Raw genomic sequence first — 17,895 nt, forward strand, 5'->3', positions numbered from 1 at the left:
AAATATTCAAGAAAGCATATAGTATTATGTAGAGCCATTATTGCATGGAACTCATATTGATCAAATCAACAGCAAACCTGGTTTCAAAAAACAGATAAAGCAACACCTCACGGCACAATGCCTCTCTCCTATTTGACCTAGGTAGTTTGTGAGTACCTATTGATATGTAGGCTGTGTGTGCCTTAATTTTTTTTTTTTTTAAACAATGTGATGTAGCTCTGTCCTTGTCTACTAATGTTCTGTATTATGTAACGTTTCATGTTGTGTCGCTAGAGGGGTCTGAATACTCACTAAATATAGCAACCAAGTCACTAAGATGGCAACACTGTTCAGGGGACGCGCTGCTGTAACTGAAAAGCTGCCTTTCCAGAGCGTGAGCTGATGTTTTAACTAATAAATTGGTTGCCTCTTCACCCCCCCCACCAGCCCAACTTTTCTCATCGGATCTACACGAATCACGTAGGTCCGCTATTTTGGATTCAAAACAGCGAATTTCACCGAAAGGTGACTAGTTTGCATCCCTTGTCCATTGGATTGTTGCAGTGAATTTAAGGCATTCATGGAATTCCAGACAAAATCCACAGTAGGTCTGTGTGTTTCAAAATGTAAACTTTAATTCCATGTAAATTACACGTTGAACCAATGGCTGATCATTTTTATACATTTCAACTATTGTTCAAAATATGCATGTTGTAAACCTCCAGAATGTATGAAGTCAATTACTGTTTTTTGTCCCCCAGATGACTAAAATCATGCCCATTTTAAATCAGTTAATTTGATTGGCAATCTTTTGTGCATTTAACAGTAGAGGTCAGCCATGTAAAAGGCTAGCTGCATTTTTTAGATTACCTTGGTCCTTGAATGGACTACCGTAACTCCAAAACCAGCATTGAGTCTATTTGAAATTCTTGAGATTCAAGTAAAAAAATGTCACATAAAAATGTAAACTTCACATTTGTTGTAGAGTTAAGACAAAAGTGTAAAAAAAAAAAAAAATGATACTGGCATTGACCACTGTGGTTAATCCAGCATGAAAGTGACCGAATGCTGGATCTACACTGAAGAAATACCCTTTGAAATGTAAACATTGGCATAAGTCTCTTAAAGCACCATCTTGAAATGTTTGTATTTGAAACATATTTCTGAAATGTAAAAAAAAAAAAATTATAATTAAAAAGCTCCAAGATGAAAAAGGGAAGCCACTCTATAAACTCCAGAAGACATTAATCTCTCATCATGTATTTCTTAAATTAGATTTTGCTTCAGGGCTTTCTAAGGGCCAAATCATAACTTGAGATCTGCCTTCAACACTCACATATCCCCCAATGACATCAATCCAAGGTGCACAGAGTGTGAGTTTTGAGCATGTACCTCAATTTGGGATTTGGCCCAAGCACAGTAGTGAAATCAACTACATGAGGGGGGTGAATCCAGACTAAATGTACAACCTTTTCCACCAAACAAACCTTCAGCAGCCAGAGTGCTGAAGGCACGCTTACTGCAATTCTGCCAGATCCAAATATAACCACCGCAGTCTAACCCAAGATGCTCTCTGGCACTCAAAACAATGACCTACTGCACCAAGCCACCAAGCAATACCACATCAAATTGACCAGAAAACAGTTTGTCAATGGGAGGAACTGCTTATTTTAGCATGGTGTTCTGCAACCATTTATTTAGGCTTGGAGGAGGAATGTTGGGAGAGTTCATTCAGGATCCTGGGGGTGGCTGCTGGGGGGCTCCCCCCATTATCGGACCGTGGAAGGAGTCTGGAACACGTTTGGCATACTCTACGAGCTGGTACGACTCCCTGATGTCTGAGAGGCCGAACCAAAATACAATCCAGCTGCCGTTGACAAAGCTTCCGTCGCAATGCTTGAAGTACCTGAGGATAGGTGGAGAAAAGGAAGGAAAAATAAATGTTTTAAAGAAAGAGACAACCCTGTACACAGCAGTGAGTCTAGGTGTTGGTTCAGGCAGGGACAACTAGTATCCAAAACATCTACATTAGAAAGACAGAGCATGACTTTTATTTTTAATTCACAGTTTAACATTTTTTTTTTTATGCATTTTTTGGTAGTGAAAAAAAAAGAAGACAAATTGCCCCGCAGAATTGGAGAGAAAATCTTCTAGATACTCTCAACTTGACTCTGATACTTCAGCCATTATGTGGGGCCAAAACAGCCATAAGTCATGTTTCTTGTGTCCATTGTGCAGTGTCATGTTCTCCTCACCAGGGGTTGATGCGGTTGGTGGCGCGGGACCTCCAGAAGAGCTTGCCCAGGTCCTGCCTGATACACTCCCACAGGATCTGGCTGGTGCCCTCACCCTGCTTGCTGCTGCTCACCACAAACTTGTCCAGATAGGGCGTATCGCTGCTCAGAGGCTCCCTGGTGATGATGGCTGCTGCACTGTACCTGCAGGTGATAGAACATTCCATGTTGCGGTTTCTTTGAGACACGGGCAAGGTTCCCGTTCTTTACCTACCCTTCTCCAGTAGCGTGGACTCGTTCACTCCTCCTCATGCATTGAAAATCATTGGGTTGGTGTAAGCATGGCTGGAGGAAGTTTCCTTCCACTGCCATATTCCTCACAATATTTTTTTTTGTTCATCTATGAGAGCGGATTGTACAAGTTTACACATCTGGAGAAGGGTAGAGAATCGGAATGTAGCCACAGATCAGGAAAAGGCCAAGGAAAAAAGGATGCCACACATGAAGACGTGTGTGTGTGTGGGGGGGGGGGGGGGGCTACCCTTCAGAGAGGTAGATGGAGTGGAGGCGGCCTTTGAGTGACTCAATGTAGTCCTCCCTCAGGTTCTTTTCGAAAGACTTGTTTATCAGGGCCAGTAGGCGGTCTAGGTCTATGTCATCCAGAGTGCTGTACCTGGCCAAACAAAAGGATAGAAAGAGAGATGGTATAATTGTAGTTGTGATTAACTTTGCATCACTTTTAACAGACACCTGACAAGCTCAACTATCTATGACAAGACCCTTGGGATGACAGGCATCACCCGTCTCAAAGTCAGAATTAATTCATTGGCTGACGGGGGAAAAGTCACCTTTCCCCATGCCTAATTGCACACATGCAGTGCACAAAATACTAAAGTCAGAATTGATCTTATCAAACACGATAAATCTGTAGTTGATCTTTTTCTTCCTGCGCAAACCTTAACTTGCTAACTCTACATTTAGTTAAGGAGTTGTGGTTGTAGGAGAGTATTTGTTTCACATCAGATAGCACAACGGCCATCTGCACGGGCTTGTCATGAGGGAGTACTCTGTGCACAGCCTGTGTGCGATTAGAAGTGGAAAATACCACCTGTGGTGTGTGAACAGACACTTGTCTCCCTAGACTTATGGTTCCAGAGCTATCACTGTGACAGGTGACATTATTGTTATGGTGCCGATACGAAAGGCTTAGTGAGGAAACTAAGCGATATAATGTCAGAAGTAAATGGCATGAGCAAGTAGCCTAACTGTTCCTAAATTTCACACAAAAATCTTGCACTGACGTCAATGGAAGAGTTTGCGTAATAGTCAGGTTAAACATGCACGACTCAAGATAGGAGGCTCCGCCCACAGTGAACACATCCAAGTTGAAAGCAAAATTGCAAGCTAACAGAGAAGAGAGTATGATAGAGAACTTACATATTTAGCTGGTTTATTTTATATTAATGGTTAACAATTCATATTTAACTAATAGTAACACTGTCCTGTTAGTGTCTGTGTTTTCATGGGCTCCACTAGTTCCCTGCAGCTAATCTGGATGTATGGTCACTAGAGACGGCTTGAGTTGACAAAGCCAGGGAGGGGTTAAGACAACAACCCAAGTGCAGATAACGACAGGATGAACCCAGAGTGGCTTATGATGCTCCTTGGTCTGCATGAGAGGGGATTGAACCAACCATGGCTGAGCATTGGAGCTGTGAGGGGAACGGCACCTCAGTACCTCCAGGCTCTGATCAGGCCCTACACCCAAACAAGGGCACTGCGTTCATCCACCTCTGGCCTGCTCGCCTCCCTACCACTGAGGAAGTACAGTTCCCGCTCAGCCCAGTCAAAACTGTTCGCTGCTCTGGCCCCCCAATGGTGGAACAAACTCCCTCACGACGCCAGGACAGCGGAGTCAATCACCACCTTCCGGAGACACCTGAAACCCCACCTCTTTAAGGAATACCTAGGATAGGATAAAGTAATCCCTCTCACCCCCTCCCCCTGAAAAGATTTAGATGCACTACTGTTCCACTGGAGGTCATAAGGTGAATGCACCAATTTGTAAGTCGCTCTGGATAAGAGCGTCTGCTAAATGACGTAAATGTAAATGCATTGCTAGTGTCAGCTATATATAGTACTCTGCATTTGTGTAAAGGTTAGGTTACTCGGTCGACCAGCCTCATTGCAATAATTAAATCGATATTAAATAAAGATGATTGTGTGAAGAAATGACCAAGTCTCTCACAGTACTGAATTTCCACAACAAGACACTGAAATACTCACTTGTGAATGGGGTCTCCATTCTTGAACAGTGTACCAGAACCTATGAAAACAGCAGGGGTGAAAATGAACAATTGTGTGCACAAAGCATGTCAAATCAGGAAGCACAAATGCCACGATACAATGTTGAGGACAAGGTGAACTAGCTTGAAAAGTGAATTACCCAAGGACTGTTGAGGAGTCTGCCATTTCCTTGTGTCAGTACTTTGAGTGTACGGAATGGGATAAATCTAACCAGTTAGGTCAGTGAAGGATTGATTACCTGTCGTGTAGACTTTTGCATGCAGTGACTCACATTTACATATCTGTGCTGTATGATAAAGAAATGGAGACACCCAGGTCAACGAGTGCATCTTTAAAACCACTGCTGTGCTAAGGTCACTTCTCAAAATACACATCCTAGGACCTTAACATGACCCTTGGTTGGATTTCAGATGTCACAGATACACATAGATGCCGTGCACAACATGAGCTGCATGCATGGACATACAGTCTACTACAGTGGAGGCTGCTGAGGGGAGGACGGCTCGTAATAATAGCCGGAACGGAGCGAATGGAATGGCATCAAACTATGTATTTTTAAACTATTCCTCTCATTCCGCTCCAGCCATTACCGCGTTTCCGTCCTCCCCAATTAAGGTGCCACCAACCTCCTGTGGTCTACTACACCTCGAGGGCCAGAGTGTCTGCTGGGGTCTGTTCTTTACTTCAATTCAGCGAGTAATTAAGAACTGGGACACCGGCGGCCGTATGTATGAAGTGTCTCGGAGCATAATGAATACGATTATATGGACAGGAAGGACCTGATCCTAGATCAGCACTCCTACTCTGAGATGCTTGATACATAAAAGCCCCTGGGAGATAAAAGGGAAGCAGCAGAAAGGGAGAGAGCAGGGACTGACTCCAGAGGACTGAAGTTGCGGAACGCCTATGCCTGCCTTAAGGGGCCCCAAACTCTGCTCAGCAACATGAGAGGTGAGCCCCACGTGGCATCAACAGCAGCAGTGACAGGTGCAGAGTGTGAGTGAGTGTGTAGAGAGCATCGGTTAGACATAGGGGTTAGTCAGTGAGGGGGGGGGGTCACACACACACACAGGTCTCCCTCACCCTTGTGGCTGAACAGCTCTGTGAGCATTGTGCTGGCAGAGGTGATAACTGCAGAGGACTCGCAGGGAAGCTGGTTCAGGAGCTGGGCGATGGTGCCCACCCTCCGACGCTCGGCCAAGCTCAGCCACGGCGCCCCGACAGACTGGGAAGATCACCGGGCAGAGACACTAGATCCAGCACCTGATATGGGGACAGGAGAGTGGGACAGAAACACATCAAGGTGAACAAAATAAAGGAAACACTTAGAGTAAATGAGGGTTCTGGCGGCTCGGTTATGGAGTGGGGTGCATTTTCCTGAAATGGTTTAGGTCCTCTCATCCCCTTAGAGGGAAAGGTAAACACCAATAAATACACAGCCCTTCTGTGTGATCACCTTCAACCTATGGTGAAGCACTTCTATCCTGATGGGAGTGGCCTCTTCCAGGATGACAATGCCCCCATCCACAGGGCACGAGAGGTCACTGAATGGTTTGATGAGCAGGAAAACGATGTAAACCATATGCCATGGCCGTCTCAGTCACCAGATCTCAACCCAATTGAACACTTATGGGAGATTCTGGAGCAGCACCTGAAACAGCATTTTCTACCACCATCAACAAAACACCAAATTACAGATTTCTCATGTCTCCCTCCAATAGAGTTCCAGACACTTGTACAATCTATGCCAAGGCGCATTGAAGATGTTCTGTTGTTCGTGACGGCCCAATGTTCTATTAAGACACTATGTTGGTGTTTCCTTTATTTTGGCAGTTCCCTGTAGTCCTATACTGGAGAGCAGGCAGGTGTTAGGCCTCTTTGATTGGGAGTAAATAGCCTACTGCTTCTAATGTACAGGAAATGTACGGACTTATCTGCTGTGAAAAGTCTGATGGGCCTACCTTCAAAGAGCAAAGAAGACAGCGACAAGCTCCTTAACTACATGCTGTAGGTCAAGTACCATGAACGCACATGCATTGAGAAAATACTTAACCTCCAATCTGCCACCCAACACCCCCCAAAATAACCCCAAATTAACCCACCTTGTGACTCTGATTGCGGAGGCCTCCCCAGCTGTTGAGGAACATGACTTTGAGTGGCTGCAGGACCTTGGAGATGGAGGCCGTGACATTCACCGAGTCCAGGGCCACAGAGCGGCCCGTGGTGTCCCGCCCCACAGGGCACACTAGGGGGATGGCCCCGCAGTCCAGGCTCCACTGGAGCAGGCCTTTGTCCACTGCAATGGAGGACCCTGCACTGACAACACATAGGGCCGTTATTCCTCTTAAAAATAAGTCAAAACAAACAAGTAATATCGTAATGCAAAGGAGGATAGGGTAAGTGTGGTAGGGGAGACCTGCTTCCTTGGGGTGGATCCTGCACCAGCAGCAAGGCCTCTGCACTGAAGAAAGGTATGACACTGGCTGAGTGTTGCTGTAGGACCTCTGTTAGGGTCTGGCACCGCTGAACGATATCAGCCCTGGAGTTGGAAGTAAACCCGTCTGGAGCGTCGTCGTCCTCAGGCCGTGACAGTCCCATCACCACGACTGGCTTCATGTCCATCCGCTGCAGGAATGAGAGCCCAAACGCCAGACTCTGCAGCATCTCTCGGCTCTCGAATACAGATTTGTCCACCTGACATGAAGATAGATTTCAAATGTCAGTGAACAAGTGCTAGATATCAATAATTTATCAAAACTCATAAAAGGGCTAACCATGACGAGAGTTTCTTCTTCTTTCGGATTTGGTGTGGCGGATCGCATCCAACTTTTAGGCACATACACCGCCACCTACTGCACTGGTGTGTGAGGCCAGCCACAGCCTATCTACATTACATTCTTGATACGATAATAAAAAAAATATGGGAAAAGGTAAATCTTCGCAATCCCAAGTACTTCTCTGCTGCCTCAATCTTTATTTTCTGTGAATTCCAATCCATTTCCGCAGTACAGTTGACAACCGTGGCTATGAATGCTAAGAAACCCACCTTACTGAAACACATTATTCCCATTCCTCTCTATTGGTCTCTGGTTACTCACAGGAATCCCTCACCCTGTAACCATCTTCCTCTACTACGTCTGCATACGACACTTTCTGTACTACTATGACCATGGCAACCTCAACCTCACATCTCCAACCCTATGGGCACCCCCACAACTAACCACTTTCTCCAACGATACTTCACATTCCTCCTGCACACTTCTCACATCAAGGAATCTCCCTCCTACACACTGCTGTAACATGCCCATAAACTTGACACCTAAAACACTGTAGTATTTTCGGAACGGAATCTCTCACGGGATAACTTCCTAACTTGACCTTATCTGGCAAAGACTCTGCAAGACTGAGTCTTCTCCGTTTCCCCACACTCTCCTCCGGATATGCATCGCACCAAGTGGCTGGCGTCGCAGACAATGGGACTCCTCCATTTCAACTAATCCCCCTTAACACTTAATGCCTCCCCGTTATCACTCCTTTCAACGGCACCCTGCTCTGGAAGGCAAAGCAAGTCACATTTCTTGTTCCTAATCGTGTGACCCGGAGCACCCGCTCCCTGAAGAAAAATCACCACTAGTCCAATAACTTAATCTCACTAACTCAACAGTCCCCAACCTCTTCTCCACCCAACCTGACACCACATATGGATCAGCCAAAATGCAAGGATCCATTCTCTCCATAAATCTCACTCCCACTGGGCCAGAATCATCCTTTGCATCCTCGCACAAATTCTGAAGTCCTCACTGCAGGTACTACAGCCTTCCTCTCGTCAGGTTCCATCTCTGAGCTACTATGGGACGTAATCCCTCTTTTTGCACTTGACGCCAACCTCCCTCACCACACTGCTTCCCTCTACACTGAGCTCCTTTCCTCACCACACTGCTTCCCTCTACACTCAGCTCCTTTCCTCACCACACTGCTTCCCTCTACACTGAGCTCCTTTCCTCACCACACTGCTTCCCTCTACACTCAGCTCCTTTCCTTACCACACTGCTTCCCTCTACACTCAGCTCCTTTCCTCACCACACTGCTTCCCTCTACACTCAGCTCCTTTCCTCACCACACTGCTTCGCTCTACACTCAGCTCCTTTCCTCACCACACTGCTTCCCTCTACACTCAGCTCCTTTCCTTACCACACTGCTTCCCTCTACACTCAGCTCCTTTCCTCACCACACTGCTTCCCTCTACACTCAGCTCCTTTCCTCACCACACTGCTTCGCTCTACACTCAGCTCCTTTCCTCACCACACTGCTTCGCTCTACACTCAGCTCCTTTCCTCACCACACTGCTTCCCTCTACACTCAGCTCCTTTCCTTACCACACTGCTTCCCTCTACACTCAGCCCCTTTCCTTACCACACTGCTTCCCTCTACACTCAGCTCCTTTCCTCACCACACTGCTTCCCTCTACACTCAGCTCCTTTCCTCACCACACTGCTTCCCTCTACACTGAGCTCCTTCCCTCACCACTGAGCTCCTTTCCTCACCACACTGAGCTCCTTCCCTCACCACACTGAGCTCCTTCACGGTGGTCATCACTGCACCTGCCACCACAATTAATTCAGCCTCACTCTCTTCACGTTCACTTTCCTTCTCTAGCAAAACTTCTGTGCGATCCTCAATTCCATATTCCCTCAAAACATAATCCAATTTCCTCCAATCCACCATCTTCTCCTTCACCAGATCTTCCAGAAGGCTTGTGCAATACCCCCACTCCATATTTACTCCGAATATGCTCCACTTTCTTCATTTCTTCTTTGTCTGCCATCTTCCCACAGAAGGATTACCAAGCGTTTGCTTGTCTTTTATAAAATATTTTTTATAATAATAATCAGGCTCTCGCACTATCTAAAACCTTCCATGATGAGAGCTACTGGGTGTGTAGCAGAGCCGGACTGCTCATTAGGCAGGATAACTCGGCAGATTGACTAGGGCGGCATTTTCTGAGCTAAACTGACCAAGACGCACCTCCAACAACACATAAAACATCACATAATTCTGCCTAAAAACAATGACAATTTCTCTCAAGTGGCATGTTGGCTTTTTAGGTGAGAGCTGATGCCACCCTGTGATAAGCAGTGTCCGCTTTGTCAAAGGCAGGGACGCAACATATTTATCCTGTCCATTCCCAGCGCACCTATACAGGGTGCTGTTGGAGAGACGCATTTCTGCGGCGCACCACCAACATTCTGTCCCCCCAAAAAAATTATCTAACACAAATCATGTAACAGATATAGCCTGTGGTAGAAAGAGTATGTGGCCTTTTCTGTAACCTACAGGCTGGAGATAAAAATGTATGACAGTGTAATGAGATGGAAACTTTATACATCATGCAGGTTTCTCCGGTCAAATAGCCTAACCTAAATGGCACCCAATCAAATAAAACAATGCTCTGACATGTTAAACATATCCTAAAAACAGGACAGGTCAAAGTAAAATGGACACTATGGAATCAACAATCAAATGGTTTTATAAAGCTCTTCTTACATCAGCTGATGTCACAAAGTGCTACACAGAAACCCAGCCTAAAACCCCAAACAGCAAGCAATGCAGATGTAGAAGTACGTGGTTAGGAAAAACTCCCGGCTACTCACAACTGCTGTTCAGGAGTTGCATCCAAGCGGGCTAAATTGTCATGATCAGTGGCTTCAAGTTTGTAGCCTTACATTTTTTTACGAGCTGATCATAGTGAAAAATAAAATGATTCTGCATTTCCCGCTGTGAAAACACATTGCAAATAGGCTCAGTTGGGTAGCTGATATAAATTACATATTTGAAAAACTTTCATTCAGAACTGAAAATAATCCCGATTTCAACATCTGGAAAATACATATTTTAAACATAATTTTGCTTACTGGGACTATTCTAGTAGAGGAGGCAATTTGATTATTATCGGCAGAGTGTCCAGTACCGGCCCTGATGTGACGTCTTATTTCAGATACACTCTAACACACCTGATTCAGTAAACTTAAACTTAAAAACAGTAAATGTTTTACTAAATTTTAACCCTCTTATTAAAAAACCCCAGAAGAAACTAAATCAATGGCTACAGAGGGACTTATCTTTAAAAGGTAGAGTCCTAATAACCAAGGCTGAAGGTATCTCTAGACTAACATATGGTGCTCTATCTTTATTACCAGATGCTTTTCAACTTTCTTTGGAGAAACCGTACCCATTACATTAGGAAAACTGTTGTAATGAACATTTATGCGAATGGTGGACTGAATATTCTGGATTTTACTACTTTAAATAATACTTTCAAGATCAATTGGATAAAACAATTCCTAAGAAGACCCACTTCTATCTGGAATTTTATTCCTCATCATGTCTTCTCTACTTTTGGTGGCCTTAACTTCATGTTGTTTTGCAATTATAATATTGACAAAGTTCCAGTGAAACTTTCTGCTTTTCATCGGCAGGTTTTCTTGTCATGGTCCTTAATTTATAAACACAATTTTTCTCCACACAGATATTATATATGGAATAATCGGGATATATTGTATAAAAATACCTCTCTGTTTTTAGAATATTGGTTCAGAAATAATATCCTATTGGTGAGCCAACTGGTAAATGCAGAGGGTCTTTTACTCAGTTATAGGGAATTCTTATCACTTTACAAGGTCCCTGTAACACCTAAAGATTTTGCGATTGTTTTAGATGCCATTCCCTCAGGTGTTGCTATGTTATTCAGGAACATGTCAAGACCTGACCCTCAGAGCCTACCTTCTATTGACCCTGTTGACTCATCAGTAGGAAAGATTTGTTTCTCTTTTGGTCCATTCAACAACAGAGCGATACGATCCTTGTTTCAGCAGGATGTTATATCTATACCTTATGTCATGCCTTATTGGAATGGATTTATTGATAATATCTGTTGGAAAAAAGTTTGGATGTTGCCACACACATACCTACTTGTTAACAAAATTAAGGAAGTTTCCTTTAAAATTATTCCTAAATATTATCCTGCCAACCACTATATGAAGAAGTTTAAGGAAAATATCAACTCAAATTGCTCCTTTTGTAATGACCACCTAGAAACAGTTGTGCATCTTTTTTTGGCATTGTATGCATGTAAGAAAACTGTGGCAAGACATCAGTAGGTTTATAATTGAACACATTTATGAAGATTTTACACTATTGTGGAGAGATGTACTGTTTGGATTCTTTACATACAATAGAAATAAGCGGAATCATTTTTATGTAATTAATTTCATTATTCTTTTGGCCAAATTTCATATACACAAATGTAAATTTACAAACAGAAAACCACATTTTCGTACCCTACAAAAATAAATTGAACTGTATTTTAAGATGGTTAAATGCTCTACTAACAAAAAAGCTGTTAGAATTGTTAAGTATATGCATGTCCCTTAAGGTCCTTGTGTAATTGTACCCCCTAGCTCGATTGTCTATTGTTTGTAATCTATGTATGCTTGTGTTCCCTCATGTGCTTTATGTATTGATTTGTTGTTAATAAAAATACAAATACATAATAATAATAATAATAATAAAAAATAAAAAACCTGATTCAGTAAACATGGTCCTGCTGAGTGGCTGATTAGAATAAGGTGTTCAAGCAGGGCTAGAACAAAAGCCTGCATACAGTACACCCAGTAACTCTTCAGGAGGAGGGTTGGCCACGCCTGCTCTAAAAGTGGCTGACTGGTGAACCTATCCTGCTCTTGAGCTACAGTCACCTCACAATGTGAAGAGGGACACTCCTCCTGCCCATAAAGCTATGCAGCGCCAGCGATTTTTGCTAGCGACTATTGTTTCTAAGGTTTGTGTGTAGCACATGAGCGTTTGTGTGTAGCACATATTTGCCTATGTATGAGCTACTAGTTACAGTTAGCTAGTTATAGCATAATTAGAATTGGATAGGTTATCATGAGCTTTTTAGTTAAACTTGTTGGACAGATGCCAGGCAGTAACTAGTTAAATTCTGACAGCTGTACACAATTATTAGTTCGTTTCAATCACTTTAACGAACCACGCTATTCCGTTTGACAGTTATTTTCATTCATTGTTCCCCTATAATGTTTTTGCAAGTTACACTGGCATTAGCCTAGCTTGTTAGCCACTTACCTCGAGCACTGCAAATGCTGGCGATTGTGCCAAACTGGCTCTCTGAAATTGGGTCAACCAGTACCGAGCTTCTCGAGGGTCTCCACCAATTTCATTGAGAAACGCTTTCACATCCCGATAAATTAACGTGCGGTTTGACAGAACGTAGCGGTCAGAGGCTGAGAAAGAGTTCGGGAACTCTTGCTGGGCCAACGCCGGGGTTTTGCCTCCCTGGCCGGCCGCCTTTGAACTCGCCAAGCGTCGCTGAAGTTTTAACATTCGCCGGTGACATGTGCTCGGGACAAGCCCCGGTGAGGGGTTCGTCAAGTATTTACCAGCCATTACCATGACTCTGCAACTAGAGGTACCACTGTTGACTTTAGCCATGTTTGCTGGCTAATAGAGGTCGTTTTATAACTAGCTAAGTAACTAAACTGGTTCTACACCTCCAACACGCCTAAAAATATTACTGACAGACAGGTTTCAGGCAGAGGTATTTAACTAGTGTAGACGACGGAAGGACGTTACTCTCGCCAATGTGGTTGTCATAGACACCACTCAGCTTCATAAAAAGAGGGTCCGTTCTAGGTTCACTCCAACTCCAGTTGTGACGGTGATTCGCCAAGGTAAAGTACGTTTTATTTCAGACATTCACCGTTAGCCTATTTAAATGTTGACAATGTCCATTCCTCTCTGATTACTACGAAGGATATATATATATATATTTTTGACAGGGGTGAATGTGCGATCGCTAGGGCCCTTGAGTTTCCCAGTGACGTGGTTAATTCCACCAATTAAATTGTTATTTTGTATTTTAAAACAATCATAACCTTTTAACTGAAGTTCATCCAAATGTATTTAATATGTACTGTAGCCTAAACTGCATGGTTTCCCGGGTAGTGGTGGGAAGATCACACAACATATCATCTCGTGAATCCAAGTTTACTTCGATATGGCTATTATATCAATATTAGCGCATAAAGGCGTTTCCACCGCAATTTTTGTTCGCATAATTAATTTTACGACACAAAAAAAATCCCACCCTGTCGAAAGAACAAATTGTCAGTCTGCATTTATCAAATTGTACCGGCATATCCTATTTCCATCAGCCGGGTCGTGACTTTTTTCAGTCATTAGGTAATTCAGCCGCATGAAGTGGTTGGATGGAAACCTCGTTATAAACATCAAAACAAGTGCACGTTGTTCTAAAAACATCTGGCCTACTTCCACAACCTTCGGTTTGCATAAAAAGTGAAGTATTCATTTTATAGAAATAATTGATCACATAAATTGCATTTAAATCTCTATGCTATAGCTTTTCCATGGATTATCGTAGAAACATCCAACTAAATCCATATGATTAAAACAAGACAATCAATGGAACTGACCTAAGTCATCACCAAAATACAAATTTCGGCTGTACAAATGGTGCTACAGAATTACCTGCCGGTGACTCTTGGCAGCCCATCTCACAGCCCCTCTCAAACTCTGTAGATTGTTTGCTAGGGACCAGGTTGCCAGATGCCTTATTAACACACCTTGGGGTCAGCCGATCTAGGGCAGTCATCTTGGGTTCCAGATACCCAATTCCTTTCCGTCTTCTCCAAGCAGTTGCAGAGAGAGCATCAAGCTCCTACACCTCTGCCCTGCCAACACAACTGGAGTTATTCAGATACGGTGCCTTTCACATTTGTTGTGTTTCAACGTTTTTCCCAGTGAATGACTGGGATTTTATATATGGACTGTGCGACTCTATTTCATAGCTTATAGTTTATTCGCCGTTAGTCAGCTCCTCTACATAAAATATATTCTTCTGGGTGTGTGTGCCAGCTCATGTTTGTTATTTACAACGTTGGATTGAAATATATTTAATTGTAATACAAATCACATAATACGTTATATAGACTCAGTCCGTGTGAAATAATAGTGGTTGACATGATTGTTGAATGTCTACACCTTCCGCTTTCCCCCATACATACGACATCTGTAAGGTCCCTCAGTCAAGTACTGAATTTCAAGCACAGATTTAACTACAAAGACCAGGCCCTTACGACCTACATACAGACTTGAAATTATTGGCCACTTTAATAAATTGATCACTAGTCACTTTAATAATGCCACTTTAATAATGTTTACATATCTTGCATTACTCATCTCACATGTATATACTGTGTTTTAGGTGGTTGTTGTGGAATTGTTAGAATACATGTTAGATATTGCTGCACTGTCAGAACAAGAAGCACAAGTATTTCGCTACAGTCGCAATATCTGCTAACTGTGTATGTGACCAATACAATTTTTTAAAGATTTTTACAGTGCATTCGGAAAGTATTCAGACCTCTTCCCCTTTTCCACATTTTGTTAAGATACAACCTTATTCTAAAATGGATACAATTGTTACCCCGCATCAATCTACACACAATACCCCATAATGACAAAGCGAACACACGTATTTAGATTACATTTTTAAAAAATACAACAAATACCTTATTTACATCAACAACAACAAAACATCTAAAAAACTGCTTTTGCTTAGTCATTATGGGATATTGTGTGTAGATTGACGAAGGGGAAAAATACATTTTAGAATAAGGCTGTAAGGTAACAAAATTAGTAAAAAGTCAAGGAGTCTGAATACTTTCCGAATGCACTGTATATCAATATTTGCGCATAAAGTTGTTTCCACCGCGGTTAACTGCATAATTAATTTTACCGACACAAAATATCCTACCATGTTGAACGAACAAATTATATGTTGGCATGTCAAAAATTACACCGAAACTTCCTGTTTCCATCACAGCTGTTGTGATTTAAAAACAAATATATGATATGACTTTACTTACATAAAAACTGTTTGGAAACGTGTGATTGAAAATTAAAGGCAATGTTCCCGGTTAGTGGAGACTGCATTCACGGTCAATGCTGCAGATTTTCACACATTACCTTTACATTTCTAGCGCGCTGTATGTAACGCTTCAGCAATACATATTGAATTGTGCACGAATTACTGAGTTCCAAATTGCACCTCATAGCCCCTAATGTTTGCTAGTACCTCTGCCCTACACTTAGACTGTCATGCAGATCTGAAAAAGGTTGAAGGAATATGGTAATAGAAAAGGAAGAATATTTTATTGATCCATAATCTTTGCAGTCCACAGAAATACATCTTCTGCTTTGATCCCAACTTAACCCGAATGACACAAGCACGCAGGTTGGAGAGTTAGGTCGTTTTTCCATATTGGATAGGCCTACATTTAACCAATCCTCTACCTTTTCAACTCATGTATCCCTTTCCTCATACAGTACCTGAATCACTGCATCTAGCCTACAGCTGTTATTTCAGTTGATGGAGATATCCAAAATCAGGAGTTTGCCTTTCTGTCTCAACCTGTGACAAGCATGATAATCATGACAAGCGTGATAATAAGGTATGTTTGACTATGATTTTGTTATACTCTTTGGTGTGGTGAGGGGAAAGGCTCATGTACTAACAGTAGGCCTAGCACCAAAACATCACTGCAAGGGCATTACTTTCTTAAATGGTTTCTTTTTAAAATTGTATGCACTCAATTTACTTCTGAAAGATTAGATGCCATTCATCATCAAAATGAATCCCTTACAGGGGGGATCCTATATATTTGAAAAATAAGCTGTCCTGAGTCTTGCACATATAGGTCAATGCAATGGTCTCTAAGCCAGGGCAGCACATGGCCAGCACATGGTTGATCAAATATGAATGAAACAAAGGAAGACATCTTGAAATAGGCGTGTGGTTTCAAAAGTATAGGCTATATGCAAGGCTGGTTAACCTGATTGAGTGCATGAATTTATAGAAATAGTATGTTAAGTCATAAAAGTATTACAATATTGGTAGGCTCTATGGTTAGGCTAGCCACTGGTGATAAATAACTAGGTGCATTGTGGATGTTATTTTTTTACTTGGACAAGTGCTCTGCTGCAACCAGTGATAACGTTGACGTCATAGGCCACCTGCACCTGACATGGCATTTCCTTTGTTTTGGTTGAATTCGATGGATGTCTTCACCAGATCTACAGATGTAGGATCTTAAATTGAGTCGGTTTTCTCCAGCAGGAAAATCATCCTGCAGCTACAGGAAATGTGAATTATTATGTGAATTATAATTAATGGGAATTTTTGTAAGGGTTGAGACATTTTTTAATATGGGAATATCAAGTCAGAAATGTTAAAGTGGAAATTACAAACTTCAGGAGCCTTTTTAAACCTTCAATACACTACAAGTGTTAAATGTACCGCGTTGCATCAAAGTTCTCTTGCAACAGGGGTGATCAAATTAAGATCCTACATCTGTAATTATTCTGAAACTGCTAAATTAATGCAAATGTGTTTTTCTTCATCAGGCAATGGAAAATGATTCATGAAATCATGGAAGAAAGACCCTGTAGGTTAATCTGTCAACGTTTAATTAATTGATAAGACAACTCTGACAGCATTGGATGTAGGAGTTAAATAGTAGATCAATGTTACTTTGTTCATTATATAAAACATTTGACATCACAACTTCAAAAAACATATTATGCACTAGTTTTGTTTAACACAGATGACCAGAGTACAGTTTGTCAGACTCTGCCAAAGAGAAGTGGTTTCTGTGATAGCATTACACATTCTCCTTCCAACCCTTGCACACATTCTTTAGCTTGACCCGAAACTTTGAGGAACAGGAGGCTGCTTTTTAGCAGAAGATGGTGGGCTTGATGCAGGACTTCAACCACCTGTCCAGGGAGATGTGAAAGGGTGGCACCGATGCACACTGCTATAGGTCCCACAAACCCACTTCCATACCTTTATCAATGGTTACTGTATTTATTGTATGATTTGTGTATGTCTATCTCACACATTCTTATCACATTTCTAAACATATGTTTTTAAATAAATGTACTGATGAGCCCAAGTTTTCAACTATGTAAAATGTTTTTTTTTTTTACAAAATCATCCTAAATCAGACAAATACTCACTGTATACAAATTCTAAGGGCAAGAAAACTGTCCTCATTGAAGTGATTATTACGTCCAGAAAAGGAGATAGTAACCAGTAATATTAACACCGTTTGGAAATTATAATTAATTGTAAAATGAGAAAATTAATCAGAGATCAATGCTTTAAAGTTCCTAGGCCTTGTTGAAAAGGGTGCATGAAGGAAAGGCTCCCATCACTGAGCCCCTAAAAGACATCTTTGGGTCACAGAGGACACAACTTTCCAGTCACTGGGTGACT

The 17,895-nt window shown here is 42.2% G+C and overlaps 1 protein-coding gene and 1 long non-coding RNA gene across 3 annotated transcripts; one reads left to right on the forward strand and one right to left on the reverse strand.

Annotated features, from left to right (window-relative positions):
• Positions 1 to 594: 594 nt before the first annotated feature.
• Positions 595 to 13,035, reverse strand: nags (N-acetylglutamate synthase). The gene is given in 9 exon segments (XM_029625205.2): positions 595 to 1,885; positions 2,235 to 2,417; positions 2,755 to 2,886; positions 4,500 to 4,539; positions 5,604 to 5,738; positions 5,741 to 5,783; positions 6,623 to 6,836; positions 6,937 to 7,214; positions 12,663 to 13,035. Coding segments are annotated over 9 exon segments (1,566 nt in total). The 5' UTR covers positions 13,029 to 13,035; the 3' UTR covers positions 595 to 1,710.
• On the forward strand, positions 12,269 to 17,580 carry LOC115104046 (uncharacterized). Of its 2 annotated transcripts, none has more exons than XR_003859691.1 (3): positions 12,269 to 12,357; positions 15,945 to 16,069; positions 17,022 to 17,580. It is a non-coding gene; the product is annotated as an uncharacterized LOC115104046 (long non-coding RNA). The 2 variants fall into 2 exon arrangements; XR_003859690.2 differs by lacking the exon at positions 12,269 to 12,357 and adding an exon at positions 13,188 to 13,267.
• The last annotated feature ends 315 nt before the right edge of the window (positions 17,581 to 17,895 follow it).

Source organism: Oncorhynchus nerka, linkage group LG21 (assembly GCF_034236695.1).
Source record: "Oncorhynchus nerka isolate Pitt River linkage group LG21, Oner_Uvic_2.0, whole genome shotgun sequence".
NCBI classification, from domain to species: Eukaryota; Metazoa; Chordata; class Actinopteri; order Salmoniformes; family Salmonidae; genus Oncorhynchus; species Oncorhynchus nerka.